The 17,307-nt window shown below is 44.8% G+C and overlaps 1 protein-coding gene and 1 long non-coding RNA gene across 3 annotated transcripts in view; both read right to left on the reverse strand.

The window, feature by feature from the left end:
- The window catches only part of LOC134909684 (uncharacterized), a 65,357-nt gene extending 52,858 nt beyond the window's left edge, over window positions 1-12,499 (reverse strand). Inside the window, exon 1 of the long non-coding RNA XR_010176003.1 lies at window positions 12,309-12,499. This is a non-coding gene — a long non-coding RNA (uncharacterized LOC134909684). The remainder of the gene's footprint in view (window positions 1-12,308) is intronic.
- The window catches only part of FILIP1 (filamin A interacting protein 1), a 393,141-nt gene extending 380,335 nt beyond the window's left edge, over window positions 1-12,806 (reverse strand). For both annotated transcript variants that reach the window (XM_063916831.1, XM_063916828.1), the window contains exon 1: window positions 12,663-12,806. In XM_063916831.1, the coding sequence (XP_063772901.1) occupies window positions 12,663-12,695 (33 nt within the window). In that variant the 5' untranslated portion in view covers window positions 12,696-12,806. The remainder of the gene's footprint in view (window positions 1-12,662) is intronic.
- Window positions 12,807-17,307: the final 4,501 nt, after the last annotated feature.

Here is a 17,307-nt window from a genome sequence, read left to right on the forward strand (position 1 = left end):
AAGAAGGACGGTGGGTTACGACCATGCATAGATTACCGTGGACTCAATGAGATCACTGTGAAAAACAAGTACCCATTACCCTTAATTCCAGATTTATTTGATCGGGTAAAGGGAGCTACTGTGTTTACAAAATTGGATCTCCGAGGGGCCTACAATTTAATCCGCATCCGGGCAGGGGACGAGTGGAAGACTGCTTTTAATACCCGGGATGGGCATTACGAATACCTTGTAATGCCTTTTGGTCTTTGTAATGCACCTGCAGTTTTTCAAAGCTATGTGACTGAACTTTTTCGTGATCTTCTCTACAAGTGTCTAGTAGTGTACCTGGATGATATCCTAATATTCTCTAGAGATCTAAAGTCTCATCGTCACCAAGTTAAAGAGGTACTGACACGTTTGAGGAAAAATCAACTTTATTGTAAGTTAGAGAAGTGCACCTTTGAAGTATCTTCCATACCGTTCCTTGGTTACATCATTTCTGGATCAGAGCTATGTATGGATCCCGGTAAGGTACAAGCTATCCGAGATTGGTCCACTCCTACAACTCTCAAGGGGATTCAGCGATTTCTTGGCTTTGCTAATTTCTATAGGAGATTCATTAAGAATTATTCTTCGTTAGCTGCTCCCATCACAGCCCTAACTCGCAAGGGAGCAAATCCTACGAACTGGTCTTCTGAAGCAATCAAAGCCTTCTCTGATTTAAAGCAAGCCTTTGGGTCAGCACCCATTCTTCGACAGCCTGATTTGAATCGTCCCTTTCTACTAGAGGTGGATGCATCTACAGAAGCAGTAGGAGCTGTGTTGTCACAAGTCTTTGAAGATAAAAAGGTCCATCCCTGCGGATATTTCTCCCGTAAGTTCCTCCCGGCAGAACGTAATTATGCAATCGGTGAGCAAGAATTACTTGCCATCAAGTTGGCATTTGAGGAGTGGAGATACCTTTTAGAAGGAGCACAACATCGCATTACAGTTTATACTGATCATAAGAATCTTCTATATCTGCAGTCAGCTCAGTGCTTGAATCCACGACAAGCTAGATGGGCGCTTTTCTTCACACGATTCAATTTCAAGCTCACCTATCGACCAGGGTCTCAGAACAAAAAGGCAGATGCCCTTTCTCGGTCCTTTGCTTCTTCTGAATCAAATGATGCTACCACGAATCAAGCCATTGTGAATCCTACGTCCTTTTTAATGACTCGAACCTCTCCAGTTCCTCCGCCTGGCAAGACCTTTGTCGCCACAAATCTTCGTAAACGGCTGCTTACCTGGGCTCACTCCTCTTCCTTCATGGGTCATCCTGGGGTTCTAAAGACTCTCAAATTTATTCAACAGTCTTATTGGTGGCCACGTCTCAAAGCCGATGTCCAAGAGTTTATAGCAGCATGTCCTAAATGTGCCCAACATAAGAGTCCAAGAAGTTCTCCACCAGGTTTATTACATCCATTATCCATACCCAAACAACCATGGACTCATATCTCAATGGATTTCGTGACCGATCAACCTCCATCAAAAGGGCAAAATACCATTTGGGTGATAGTGGAACGATTTTCGAAAATGGCACATTTCATTCCATTAACTGGGTTACCATCAGCCCCTTTACTAGCAAGATTGTTCATCTCTGAAATCTTCAAGTTGCATGGCCTTCCTCGAGAGATCATCTCTGATCGGGGAACACAGTTTGTGGCCAAGTTTTGGAGGTCGCTTTGTTCATCTTTAAATGTCAAGTTGAATTTTTCTTCTGCATATCATCCTCAGACAGATGGACAAACTGAGAGAGTCAACCAAGACCTTGAAACATTTCTCCGGCTATATATATCGTCCTCACAGGATGACTGGGTTGACTACCTTCCATTGGCAGAATTTGCTCATAATAATCTCTTCCATTCATCTTCAGAATCTACGCCCTTTTATATTAACTTCGGCTTTCATCCTCGTGTGCCAGAGTTCCATCCATTGCCAGCCCTAGAGGTTCCAGCAGCAGATCAAGAACTTCAACGTCTATCTAGAATCTGGAGTTGTGTGCGTAAGTCGTTGGTCAAAACTTCCGCTCGTTATAAATCTTTCGCAGATAGAAAACGTAAAGCTGTACCGAATTACAAGGTGGGGGACCAAGTTTGGATTTCTACGCGCAATCTCAGGTTCAAAGTTCCTTCTAAGAAATTTGCTCCCAAGTTTATTGGTGCATTTCCCATTGTAAAGGTACTCAAACCTGTGTCATACAAAGTCAAGTTGCCACCATCTTTGAGAATTCCTAACGCCTTTCGTACATCTTTATTGAAGCCTTTGATTCTCAATAAGTTCCGTACTACCCAGTCCAAATCTCCTAAAGTTGACTCTGTGCAGGATGAGGAATTTGAAGTTAAAGAGATTGTAGACTCACGTTCCCGATATGGACGTTTACAGTTTTTGGTCGACTGGAAGGGTTACGGTCCGGAGGAGAGATCCTGGGTTTTCTCTGAAGATGTTCATGCTCCAAGACTGGTACAGAAATACTTCTCCAAAAATCCTGATAAGGTTCAAAGGTGTTCGGAGACCACCCGTAGAAGAGGGGGTACTGTCACGAACCGGTCTCTCACCTTTGCGGGTTCTGGGGTTCATCCGTTGCCAGTGCGGTTGCTCGCGGTGCTGTGCGCCCGTGTGGGGACGCGGCGTGATCAGTGGCACAGGTAATGCAGAGTCTGGGAACTGGGAGTGCGGGGACCAAATGGCCTAAGGCACTGCGATGTGTCTGCTGTATAGGAGGTGGCCATGTTGGAGACCAAATAGGTAATACAGAGCACTTGTGAAAACACCTGTGGGCAGGTGTAAGCCAATCCCGTGCTTGTGCTGCCTTTAAGTAGGCTGGGATTATGTTACTCTGGGCCAGTGCTTTGTTGTATCAACGCTGTGCTCTAGCTCTGAGCTCTCTCCGTGCATTCCTGTTTGATTCCCGTGGTCCAGATATCGCCTCCGTTCCCAGAGGCCCGTCTGCAGCCTTCACTGCTAAAGATCCACAGGCTCCCCGCTGTGCTGTCAGTTAATCACGCACCTACTGGTAACAATTGGATTCCCAGAGTCTTGCATGAGGAAACCCTGTCTGCCTGCTTTCAACCATACAGAGTTTGGAGGATTCCACTAACTTCAGCTGTTCGTTTGTTCTGCTCTGCATTTAACCCGTTCATCGCTTATATCATCTGCTACAGTCTCACAGTGATCTCCGGAACTCGCAAGTAACCCAATTTAGTACTTTTACTTTCTATGTTGCCATTACAAGGATAATTCTTCACAGTCTCTCAGTTACCTCTCAAAACTTCATTGCAAATCCTCACAGTTATTTCTTCATGTCTGCATTACCCAGTTAAACACATTCTACAGTTCAGCATCAAAGCTTGTTTATATTTGGACAATTCAACATTTATTCTCCAGCCTGTTTTAAACGCAATTCCATGAACATTTCTTTTATTTTTTCTTTAAGATATATCCTGCATATTATTTCTATTATTCATGCAATACGTCAGTATATTATGGTGATTAATAACTTGCCATTTACCACTTTACTGAATTGTTATTTTCAATAAATATATGAAACGGAACTTTCTTCGTCCTCCCTGCTTTCTTCATACCCCAGCACCTACACCTGTGGTTGGTCCCGGGTTAACAGATTCACAAAAACACCCGGACCTGACACTGTGAAATGCACTGAGACAGCATATAAAAGGGAGCCCTCCAATGGTTGTGGAGAATCTAATTAGTGATGTCGTGCAGCTGCCCTGCTGCACGACCAGGGTAAGGCAGGTGAAACAAATCCTAACATGGCAATGGGGAAGGCGGCCCGCCTGTGGCGTCCCCATTGCCATGGACCCGTCTGCTCCGAGCGTTGCCAGGGACCCGGCGGTTCAGCGCGCGTGGCGTCCTGGCGTTGCTAGGCACCGTGCGGGGGGACAGGGAGGTGCAGCAGCCATGACCGTCGACCGGCAACGGTTGGGGCGCCGGCCAGCCGCTGCGCCTAACAGTCGGGGCTTCCTAAATCAATGCATTTCACACTTCAGCTGAGCCATTTCCCTACTTCCAAGACAAAGGAAGCCTATATTGTCTCCTTGCTCACTGGTGCCACCCTGGAGTGGGTTTCTCCCCTGTGAGAAAAAGAGACGATCCGTTATTGAGTGATGATACCAGGTTTACTTCTTCATTCCACAAAATCTTGACGAACCCGGGAGAGTTTCTTCAGAGTCCTCTGAGATTATGCGTCTCCGTCAAGGAAACAGAACCGTGGGTCAATACGTTGCACAGGTCCAGATGCTTGCCTCTGATCTTGGATGGAATGAGGAAGCTCTTGTTTCAGCATTCTGAAAAGGTCTATCAGAATGTCTGAAGGATGACTTGGCGACTAGAGATCTGCCCACCAAATTGGATGACCTGATCTCTTTATGCAATAAAGTCGACCTGAGATTTCGGGAAAGTCAGGTCGAAAAAGGCCGGAGTGAGTGAGTCAGGTCTCGGGTTACACCTTCCCCATCACCTTTACCAGTAACTACAGATTCTCTGGATGAACCCATGCAAATGAATTGGGCCTGTCTGTCACCCAAGGAGACGCTGAAGCGCCGCCGTGAGAATCTTGCATGAGTTGTGGGGATTCTGGTCATCTTGTTGCTTCCTGTCCACGAAGACTGGGAAATTTCCGCTTCTAATCGGTCCATGAGAAGCCAGATTGGGAGTAGTTATTCTCCAAAATATTCAGAATCTGAAATTGTAGTTACACTGGATTGTTCACAAGGAGATATTTCTGTTCCCTCTTAGATTCTGGGGCTGGAGGAAATTATCTCAGCAGAACTCGTCCAGATACACCAAATACCAACTCGTTCTATGGATCAAGGTATAATTTTTACAGCAGTAGATGGTACCCGAATCTCCAACTGAACTGTTCTTCTCCAAACCCTTGCCCTGAGCCTTCAGATTGGTGTGCTCCATGTTGAATAAATAGAACTCTTGATTATTGCCAAAGCCTCTCATGGAATTGTTCTTGATCTTCCTTGGTTCCGTAGACACAATCCCAGAATTGATTCGTCACAATGCAAATCCTTTCTTGGGGAGAGACTTGCTTCTCATCCTGCCTGTCCAAAAATCGGCCTGTTCGGACTACCAGTTGTAATTCTCTAGATTTTATTCCTCCTCAGTATTCAGCATTCAGAGAATTCTTCAGTAAACAAAGTGCCAACATACTACCACTCCACAGGCCATGGGACTGTCCGATTGACCTGATACCGGGAAAAGGTGCCACCCCGTGGCCGTATTTATCCTTTATCAGCTCCAGAAACTAGATCGATGTCTGAATACATCCAAGAAAATTTAAGTAAGGAATTAATTCGTCCCTCCAAATCTCCTGCTGGTGCCATTTTTTTTTGTGAGTAAAAAGAATGAGGGTCTATGCCCCTGCATCGACTATAGAGACTTGAATGAAATCACCATAAAGAACCGATCGATACCTTTTACTGCTGATCACGGAGCTTTTTGATAGGGTCATCGCTTTTCACCAAGTTGGATCTAAGATGTGCCCACAACCTGATCAGAATTTGTGCTGGAGATGAATGGAAGACAGCATTCAAAACCAGAGATGGGCACTATGAATATTTAGTTATGCAATCGGTCTCAGCAACGCCCCTGCTGTCTTCCAAAACTTTGTTAATGAGATCTTCCGTGACATGCTTTACAAATCAGTTGTAGTTTATCCGGATTATATTTTAATTTTTTTCCTCAGATGTCCAAACCCACCGGCAGCTAGTCTGTGAAGTTCTTCTAAAGTTATGGGAGAATCATCTCTTTTGCAAGTTAGAAAAGTGTTTGAAGCAACTTCAATTCCATTCCTCGGTCATATAATTTCTGCCTCGGGTCTGCAAATGGATCCTGAAAAAGTACAAGTCATTCTCAACTGGGTCCAGCCTACCACACTACGTGCCATACAAATATTTTTAGAATTTTCCAACTACTATCGCAAATTCATTAAAAAAATTCCAGCCATAGTCGCCATCATTGTAGCTCTAACTTGCAAAGGAGCTAATCCGTCTTGTTGGTCACCAGAAGCTGTTTCCGCTTTTCAACTCCTTAAACATTCTTTCATTACAGCTCCAGTCCTCCACCAGCTGGATGCTAACAAGCCATTTCTTCTGGAAGTAGATGTCACTTCTGAAGCAGTAGGGACAGTTCTTTCTCAAAGGGCTCCAGATAACTCTTTATACCCCTGGGGGCATTTCTCGAGGAAATTCTTGCCCGCCAAAAAAAAATCGGAGAACAAGAACTATTGGCGGTAAAACTTACTCTGGAGGAGTGGCGATATATTTTAGAAAAGTCCTCACACCCTGTAACAATATACACCGATCAAGAGAATCTTGTTTTCCTAAAAATCTTAATTGTCTCAATCCAAGTTTTAAATCCTACAGTTTTTGCAGTTCAACCTCCTGTTGGGAAAACTTTTGTCTCTCCTCATCTTCGAAGCAACTCCTCAGTTGGGCTTAAGCATCTTGCTTCTCCGGACATGTTGGAGTCCATAAGACCTTGACGTTTATACAACAATCATATTGGTGGACTTCCATGAGATCAGATATGTCCGACTTTGTGTCTTTGTGCAACAACTGTTCACAGCATAAGATACCTCGACAAGCTCCTTTGGGTCCATTACAACTTCTTTCTGTTCCTCACCGGCCTTGGTCCCACCTGTCCCTGGACTTTATTACAGACTTGCCCAACTCCCAAGGTTTCACTACGATCTGGGTGGTCATTGAATGTTTTTCAAAAATGGCTCATTTCGTTCCCCTCAAGGGTCTTCCTACTGCTCCAGAGTTGTCGCGACTCTTCATATCCACAATTTTCAAGTTACATGGACTACCTTCAGAGATCATATCTGACCGTCGAGTTCAGTTTGTGGCCAAATTTTGGAGATCCCTTTGCGCAGTTTTCCAGATTAAGTTGAAATTTTCTGCAGCATATCATCCACAGACCAATGGAGAGAGAGAGAGAGAGAGAGAGAGAGAGAGAGAGAGAGAGAGAGAGAGAGAGAGAGAGAGAGAGAGAGAGAGAGAGAGTGAATCAAGACAAATGAAGACATTTCAAGATATGTCTTCATTTGTCTTCTTCTCAGGATAATTGGGTTGACCTTCTTCCATGGGCAGAGTTTGCCCATAATAACACTTATCATTCTTCTTCAGGAACCACTCAGTTTTTTATTGTCTATGGTATTCCACAATATTCCACAATTTCTAAGTCTACCCACTCAAGATCTTTCAGCAGTTAAATCCTCTGTCCAGCAATTCTCTAGTCTCTGGAGGCAGGTACATGCTGCTCTTCATAAATCCTCTAAACAGTATGAATTCTGGGCCAAAAAGAAGAGACAAGTGGCACCTAGTTTTAAAGTTGGAGATCTGGTGTGGCTGTCTACTCAGAATTTGAGACTTCAGGTTCCTTCTATGAAGTTCACTCCCCAGTTTATTGGACCATTCCCTATAGAAAAAGTCACTTTCCAACTCAAACTCCCTCCATATCTGCGAGTTCCTAACTCCTTTAATATTTCCTTACTTAAATCTTTGGTGCTTAATCGTTTTCAAAGAAGTCTACCACATCTTCCCAAAGTCCTTACTGACAGAGGAGTTGAGTTCGAGGTTAAACAAATTCTGGACTACCGAAGACGTTATTTGTTGGAGAGGTTATGGGCCTGAGGAACAGGCCTGGGTTGATGCCACTAATGTTCATGCTCCTGCCTTAATTCAGAGATTTCATATTCGGAACCATAAGAAACCGAGGAAGTGTCCAGAGGTCACCCAAAAGGGGGGGGGGGTACTGTCACGGCTAGCGGGAGTGTGATAGCAGGGAGCCAGTGCTTACCAGTCCAGCCGCTGTGGTCTCTTCCCCGGCAGCGCTACAGCGGATGGAAGCGGCTGGCAGGAGTGGGCGGCTGGTGTGCGGCTGGAGGTCCAGGAGGCAGGTGGGGGAAAGCAGGCAGCAAAGGAGAGTTCCATGCGGCTGAGAGTCCTGGCGGTGCCAGGTGCAGGATGCCGCCATCTTGGTTCTGCACATGACTTGCGGGGACCAATCAGAGGCCTGATTCAGGTAATTTTGGCTATGCAAAACCCAGGAGGGCACAGGGTATTTCTGAGAGCATTCTGGGGCATTCTGACACCAGTGCAACATCTCACACAGTCTAGTATGCATGCTAGTGCTCTGTGCTCATAGTTTCCACAGTGTGCTCTTGTTCCTGTTGTTAATTGCAGCCCCATTTTTCACAATCTCCACCTGTCTAAACTCACACGCTCCCTGTCCTATACCGACACTGTGTAAGTCCAACTGCTGATGTTGCTCCGCTACAGTCACCGCTCCAGTCTGCGAGGGGGTGGTCCGACTCCAGATCATGGTATACCAGTGTCCCCAGTCCTCCAGGGATTCTCCTTCAGATAATCAGTAGTGTCAGTCTTCTTTCCTTCATTATCCTCATCTACAAGTTTTTAGTGCTTCATGTGAAGGAACTTTATCCAACCAGCCCGCTTCCATCCTGGAGAGACCGTCTCCTAATCGGAACTCAGTTCAGAGGTCCCAGTCGCAGTCGTTATCTCAAGGGTAGCTAAGAACTTTAAGTCTTCCTGGAGAGTCCGCCTCCCAACTGCAACCCAGCTTGGATCCACCAGTCACAGCTAGAACTTTACTGACACGTCTAGGCTCCAGACTCCTGAGTTCAGTACCTGTTCCAAACTCCTGAGTTCAGTCCCTGTTCCAGAAGCTCTGCCTTTCCCTTCAGCGATACTTTAGCTGTTTGCTCCAGTGTTCAGCAGTATAACCAGCACTGTGATTCCAGCAAAACTACTTACAGTATCCGGTGTGCTAATCGAGTGTGCTGCTGACACCTGATCTTTGGTCAGTTCCCAAGCGGACTTCTGTTCTAGTTCTCCCCGTTTCCAGTCCAGTCCAGTCTAACTGCAAGTTAGTTCCTAAACTGACTCCAGTTCCAGTTTTCATCAGTTCCAGTCTGGTCCAAGTGTAAGTCAGATTCCAAGTTGACTCCTGTTCCAGTTCTCACCAGTTCCAGTCCGGCCTAAGTGCAGGTCAATTCCCAAGCTGACTCCTGTTCCTGTATTCACCTGTTCCAATCCAGTCTATTCTAACCTAGTTCCAGTCTCAGGGTTCTCTGAGTACATTTTAATAAAGTTCTCATGAATTGTATTCCTCCATGAGCCTTAGTTATACCTTACCTCATTGTGGCTATATCCTGCCGTGATTGCATCTTATTATGCACGACCGCGTGCACGTCTGGGGCATGTGCCCATTCGCATGAATGGGAGCAGCAATTGCCGCAGCTAGGCATGTGCGTGCCTAGCCATGGTGAGAGAGCCTGACTAGTGCAGATGTAGCGACAATGAGCATGGCTACATATGTACATCCACCAAGTTTCCTGCATAGAGCACACCTTACAGAACCAGCACCAGAGTCAGACTTGAATTCACATAAAAAAAAAAGAGTTCTGACATAAATATTATAACAGCTATTATACACAAGTACAGAAAAAAAAGAAAAAAAAAAAAAAGTACTATGCCATAATGTGTAAAACCACACCAAATTTTAATGTATAAAACAAGATCATGTTATGGGTGCTATCTCCTGGCTTAGGCAGTCGTACTTTGTTATGCAGCAGCCATTCAACACACAAGTCCAATGGTTTCCTTTCATACAGCTAGTATTATTAAGCAGCAGAAAAAACAAAGCTGGTAGACTGTCCAACACAGACTAACATAAATCAGACCTAAGGGTGGACCTAATGTCCAACTCACAAAACAAGAAGCAGCAAGGTTGTAGCACTTACAAAAACATTTGACTCTCTATATAGGCTCCCATCCTGCTCCATAGATAGTGTAGCATGATGTCAAAATTAGGTATAAATCTCCTGTAATATTCCATGATTCCTAAAAAGACTATCAATTGTTTCACTTGGCAGCATTACCCAGATGTTTAAGGAGGCGTTTTTTTATATGTTGAAATAGAAGAATCAGACAGGTCCAGTAGCCAATAACCAGGATCAGCTGATACCTGCATCCCCAAAATGAAGGGGAACGCAGGATCCCATTACGATATGTGGAAGATAAGTTTTAACTGTTGGCACAAGTTCACTAGTAGTGTTCAAATATTCATCCAAAGGACATTAGTGTGAGGGGACCTTGTTGGAAAGACTTTGTGTTCAAGTGAAAAAGAGAATGCTCCAGCAAAGGATTGATATATTTAGAAGGAATGGTAGCACCAAAACTCCTAACACTTAGCAGTGATACAGTTTAAAAAAATACATAAAACTCCAGTAAATATAAAAATTCCTTCTGAAGAAATTCTCCAAGAGAAAATGAAATGCGTTAAAGACAGCCATACAACTGGCAGATCATTGCTGTAGTGACCGTACTCTCAATTGCACTATTCCAGTGGCTGGAGCTCAGCCTGAGGCATTGTCTCACTACTGTATATGCCAGTCCTGCTGTTCTGCTTTGACCAATAGCAGCAGCTTATTTGTGCCACCATTTGGCCTCATGCTAAGATCAGTGGCTCCAGCTTTCACTTCAGTTTATACTTCATATATTGTACGAGTCGGCATGGACGACAGATCCGATAGTTTATGAGTGTCAAGATGGCCTCATTGGGCAACATATGTACTTCCCAGGGCCGAGTGACAGACATTTTCCCTGTTCTATCACAGGGGAGAAATAGGAAAATGTCTCCCCTGAGGAGAAACCCAGGTATTGTGTGGCCATACCCCCTCACATGGTATGGCCACAATGTCTGCTGGGTTTCAGGCTGTTAGATACATGTCTATCGGTCTGACAGACATTTTATTTGACAGTGTATGCCAAGCATATGGATTACCTATAACCCTTAAACTAAAACTAAAGCACCCAGAAGCCCCAACAGCAATCACAAGGCCGGATTACTGTTCAGCAAAGGGTAGAGGACTAGAAAAAGAAAAGAAAAAGAGAAAGTTATCACTAGCAGGAGCTCCCTTGCTGAAGGAGAGTATCAAATCTGACTCTAGTGTCTTCATACACAACAGTAGGCAGACAAACATAGCAAGGAAAGCATCAGAGGCATATATGATACTTAGGGGGGGAAAAAGAGACATTGTGGTATATTTACTAATGTTCGATTTAAATTGAGTGAAATCTAATCAAATCGACTTCTTTTTCACTCATCAAATCCCATATTTACCAATAATTGATTTTGCATCAAATTCAATGTTGTCTGATTTTGACTAGTGATTTTGTGTTTGTATTAGCGATTTGCGCAGATCCTCAAGTGTTTCTTGATTTCTTTTAAAATTAATGAAAACATCTAAAATCATGTAAATTGGACCAGTAGCAGAGAGCCTTTACTGTATTATTAATATCTGGCCTGAATCATTGACAGACACTATTGTGACTGCAGCTGTGATTGTGCATGTTGAGTATGTGTAAAATAATTTAAAAAAAGTCAGCAGCCCTGAAAGGTACAGAGACTCCCAGTGGAGCCATCGCAAAGGCGCAGTAACTGTGTACACATTCCCAGCACACACACATCCTTTCATAAACAGCAGCTTGATTAAATCAATGGCCAAGCAGCATGGCATTCTGAACAGAGATGCCAGAGGTACATTGCTTGAGTACCGATTAACATGCGCACCCTGTGACATGCCCCAAAACTGACTGTGACACGCCTGCATTTTTGCAACCACACCCCCTTCAACTCCCACAAACCATGCCTGACTGTCAATCACTCTGTATAATGATAAACGCTGCAAGTGGCATAGCTATTAGACTTTGCACAGGCACTTCATTGCAAAAACATTGGCATAGGATCCGTCATCTCTACTTTTATCAGCATCATAATGATAGTTTAGGGAATAGAATGTTGTCTAGAAGCTAAAATCGCCTGCCTGTCTGTCTATTATTTGGGGTATTTGTAGTTTGATTTTGTGTTTGATTTCCAATTCGAATGTGTTAAGAGCCACCGCTGTGACTCATTCTGGTTTGTGTTCTGATTATCTCCTAGCAACCTGGAAGCCGGCTGCTACGTACAGTATGTAGCACACCTATTTGAAATACTTTTATCTGACTCCTCCTGTGATTGGTCTCTTTCCCTTTCATTAGGGATTCTGCCCTGTTCTTGGGGCTGTTGATATTACTAAGTTTCTTCACCAATGTAGCCTGCCACGTGGTCGCTGCATACTGTGCAGTTCCCAGTTCTTGTAACCCTGGTTTGTCTGTCTGAACCCATCTGTTCCTGAGTCCTGATTCCTTGCCAGTCCTAGGACCCGTGCCTTATTGGATCCTGCCTAGTACCTGCCATCCTGTGTCTGTTTCTGCTCAGTGTCAACATCCAGCCATAGCCCTTCAGTTATTCTCATGCATTGTCCTGATATTTGGCTAACTCCTGCAAAGTCTTCATGAGTTTATCCTGCCACCTCAGGTCTCGTGAACATCCAGCCTGTGTGTCATTGGTTGTTGGTAGTAAACTTTATTCACTCCGGCCGTGCCTGTATTCACAGGCCTGCAGCAATTTCTGGATATCTGTATCAGTACTCAAAGCTAAAACTCTGCCTCTGTGTGTTATTACAGCCTGATCACTATTCATCAAGCAAGTCTCTCTGCTCAAGCTGACAGAACTTTGCTTTAAATCAACTCATACACACTTACCTGGTTACTCCCAGCAGTTATCACCTCATTCATTCAGTTCCATTTGTTCAGTTACCAGTGCATATTCAATCTTGTGGCTTCCAGTTATCATACCTTGTCAAGCCTGTCTGCAGTAACCATTCCAGTATCCTGCTAACCTGACCTGCAATTAACCCATGCTTTGCCAGCTGTTTTAATCAAGTCTTGCTCTCTACACTTGCATCAGCCTTGCCAGTATCACCTAGCCAAAGTTTACAATTAACCCCAGCCTTGCCAAGTCATCTTGCATCCAGTCTGTCTGCAATCAACCCTTGCCTTGCCAGTTGCTAAACTCCAGGTAAATTAAGCTAGTGGATCTCTTCCAATCCTGAACTTGGCTCAGGCATATCCCAACTGAATGTTAGTAAATCAGGGGATCCTATGTTCATCTGTCAGGCATTCCCAACCACAGTCCTCAAGGCACACCAACAGTGCAGGTTTTAGTGATATTCAGGCTGCAGCACAGATGGTTAAATCAAAATAACTGAGTTACTAATTAAGTCACCTGTGCTGAAGCCCGGATATCACTAAAACCTGCACTGTTGGTGTGCCTTGAGGACCGTGGTTGGGAATGCCTGATCTATGTGAAAGAATTGTGTTTTTGCCAAAATTTGATTTTGAGTGGGATTTTACATTTGATTTTTCCTTTAGTAAATCTCCAAATGCAAATCATATGCAAAATCACCCAAAACCCAAAAGTGAACATTATTAAATATACCCCAATGTGTCAACGTGTTGCCCATAGTCTCCCGTTCCAAACAGCCTTTGGTGTTTTTGAGAAGAAATGAAGCAATGGGTAGCCCCATTCTAAGACAGGAAGAAAAATGCTGTACTGACAAGCAGCAGCTCCTACCTTGGTGGAGGAGGGGGCTGTGCTGCCTGCCTGGTCCGTGCCACCTTGTTTCCGCCAAAGTCTGGGTCCCAGCATCTGCAGAATGTAGCCGACAGGCGCTGGGACCGAAACATGCACAGTAGTGGCGGCAGTACTGCACATGCGCAAAACCCCCAGTTTCTATGGACTGCATCAATATGAAGAGCAAGCAGTAGACAAACAGGAATCAGTTTCCCAATCACACTGGATAATTTGTAGTTATTTAATTAAAATCATTTCCTTTATTTCTGTATAGTTTTAAACTATTGAAGAATACAAATACCCACGTGGAATTTGTTCCTTTTATTTATTATGCCACATGTTGTATCATTATGACCTAGAATCAGATGAGACTATAATGGTGCACTAAACCACTGTGTGGAGGGCATGCACAAAACACTGTGACCTTGTAATAAACATACTAAAAGTCATTTTGTGGGTAACAACCTGTCTAATGATATAAGTATCACCGTCACTGACAAGTGCAAATGACAATTTTAGGTGTAGAAACTGTGCTACCAGCATAGAGCAAAAATCCAATAATAACCAAGGGAAGCTAAAAGCTGGATCATACTGCTAACCTGCTGGAGAAAGCGGCAATACCCTCAGCTACAAAGTGATACAAGTGTAACATAGGGGGTAAATCAGAGTTGATCGCAGCAGCAAATTTGTTGGCAGTTGGGCAAAACCATGTGCACTGCAGGTGGGGCAGATATAACATGTGCAGAGAGAGTTAGATTTGGGTGGGGTGTGTTCAAACTGAAATGTAAATTGCAGTGTAAAAATAAAGCAGCCAGTTACCCTGCACAGAAACTAAATAACCCACCCAAATCTAACTCTCTCTGCACATGTTATATCCAGTGCCAGATTAAGGTCCACATGGGCCTGGAGCTGACATTTAGGAAGGGTCTATTGTGTACCTTGGCAGGAGGTGTGACAAGCGCTGCGGTGGTGTGATTAGTGATGTGGGTGTGTGACCAGTGTGGTGTGGGTGTGGTCTAAATAGGGTGTGTGGCTATCCCGATGGAGGTCAAAGCTAGTGCCTACCTTCACCACTGAATAGTGACGCTATAACAAGAAAACGTTTGTAACCACCATATAATACAGAGAATCAGTGACTACCATATGATACAGAAAGCATCTCAGTGACCACCTTATTATACCGAGAGCATCTAAGTGACCAGCATCTAATACAGAGAGCATCGCAGTGACCGCCATATGATACAGAGCGTTGTATCAACATGCAAAGAAGATGGAAAGGGGAGAAACGATGGTGCAAAACAGAGAGAGTGTGGAAAGATTAGAAAACAGGGGGCAATACAGAGGAGATAGGGAAAGGGGAGCAGAGGCAGGGGAAAAACAGAGCAAACAGGGAACTGAGGGCTCATAGGACACAGTTACTGATACAGATACTTATTGACACAGACACCACTTACCGACACAGGCATCTCTTACTGACACAGGCACACTTGCAGACAGACACCGCTTACCAACAGACAGCCCTTACTGACACAAATACAGATATAGACTGAAGACCTTACTGACACACAGACCACCTACTGACACAGACTTACTGATACCACTTACTGACACAGACACTGCTTACTGACAGATATCACTTATGGACACAGGCACCCCTTACTGACATATTCCTCTTACTGACACCCCTTACTAACACAAACATTTATTGACACAGACACCACTTACTGACAGATGGCATTTACGGACACAGACACCACTTATTGGCACATAAATACATAATAACAGACACCCCTTATTGACAAAGATACAACTTAGTGACACAAACACTCTTACTGGCAGGGATAGGGATAACATGAGATATTGTGGGGCCTGGGACAGAATAAATAGGTAACCCCCCCCCCCCCCCCTGAACCACACGGTCTCACACATGCATATGCTGCCCCATAGCCATATTTCCCTCTGTCTCTGTTACACCTCCCACATTACCCTCTGCCTCAGTGACATGGCCACATTGACCTGTCTCAGTGTCCCCCCTCGTCACATTCCCCTGTCTCTCAGTGACTGCTCACACATTCCTCCCTGTGTCAGTGACACCCCATTTTCCTGTCTCTCAGCGACCCTCCTCCCCACATTCACCTGTCTCTCAGTGACCTCCCAAACATTCCCCTCTGTCTGTCAGTGACCACCACAGACACACTCACATTCCCCTCTGTTTCTCAGTGACATTCACCCTCACACACTCACATTCCCCTCTGAGCGGCAACATTAATACAAAGGTCCTCACCAGTGAAAAGATGCTGGCTGCTGAGCACTGTACTGGCCCAGGGACATCTCAGGCATCCACAGATTACACATGGTACACTGCCAGGCTGTCTGGGAGTACAAGAGAGGGTGGTTGCTGGGCCACATCTAAGCTGGAAGATAAGCTCTGTGTGGCCGGGCCAGAGCTTAAGTGCAGTGTCAACCCTACTATAGGAGCCAGAGGAAGCCCCCCTTTCTACCCAGGCCAGGCACTCCTGTCCGGCAGCCCCCCACCCCTGATGGCGGCCCTGAACATGGATATCCCTTACTGACAGATACCACTTACTGACACAGACACCACTTACCTATACAGACATCTCTAATGGACACAAATAGCCCTTACTGACATAGACACCCCTTACTGACAGACACACTGACACAAACACACTAATATACACTTACTGACACACCTTACTGACACACACATATACAGACACTCCTTACTGATACATTTAGTGACAGATACCACTTAATAACACAGACAACCCTTACTGACATAGACGCCACTTACTGACACAGATGCCACATATTGGAACATACAAAATTACTGACAGGCACGCCTTACTGACACAGATACAACTTACTGAGACACCACATACTGTCACAGACACACTTACTGAGACACCCCTTACTGACACAGACACTACTTACTGACAGATAACACTTACTGGCACATACATACTTACTAACACACACCCCTTACTGACACAGGTACAACTTACTGATACAGATACACACGACACAGATACCGCTTACTAACACAGATAAACTAACTGCCTCAGACACCACTTACTGACAGACACTACTGACACACACAACCTTACTGACACAGTCAACACTTACTGATAGACATTACTTACTGACATACATGCTCAACACAGACACTACTTACTGACACACAGATACAACACAATACTTAATGACACAGACACCACTTACTGACAGACACTACTTACTGACACACACACACAACGCAAAATGTACTGACACAGATACCACTTATTGACAGACACTACTTACTGACTGTTATGATTCCAGCACTCTGGTCTGAGGAGATCTTATTGCGAGGACCGGAGCACTGGAACGAGATGCTGGGAAAGGGAACGGGAATGGAAATAGCCCCTGGCGCCCTAACTCCGTTGTCTCACCCGTGCTGTCAGAAATCCCCTGCGAAACTATGGTTGCTTGAGCCCTTGGCAGCCGCGTTTGAAGGGCGGATTATGTCTGCCCAACTCCGATGCCCCCCGGTCTTAGTGAGAGGCAAAGGGAAATCCGAGACAGGGAGATAACAAGGGGCCCTCTGACTAAACAACCAGGCCAGGGGCTACAAGCTAACTCAAAACTAGAATATGTGCGGAAAAACCGCCAGAGAAAAGGACAACCAAAATGTCCACTTGTCCACTTCTCCTACCCGGCACCGCCGAGTTCCAGAGAGGACTTATGGAAGCGGAACCCTCCTCAAATGCTCCGACA

The sequence above is a fragment of the Pseudophryne corroboree genome, chromosome 4 (assembly GCF_028390025.1).
Source record: "Pseudophryne corroboree isolate aPseCor3 chromosome 4, aPseCor3.hap2, whole genome shotgun sequence".
Lineage (NCBI taxonomy): Eukaryota > Metazoa > Chordata > Amphibia > Anura > Myobatrachidae > Pseudophryne > Pseudophryne corroboree.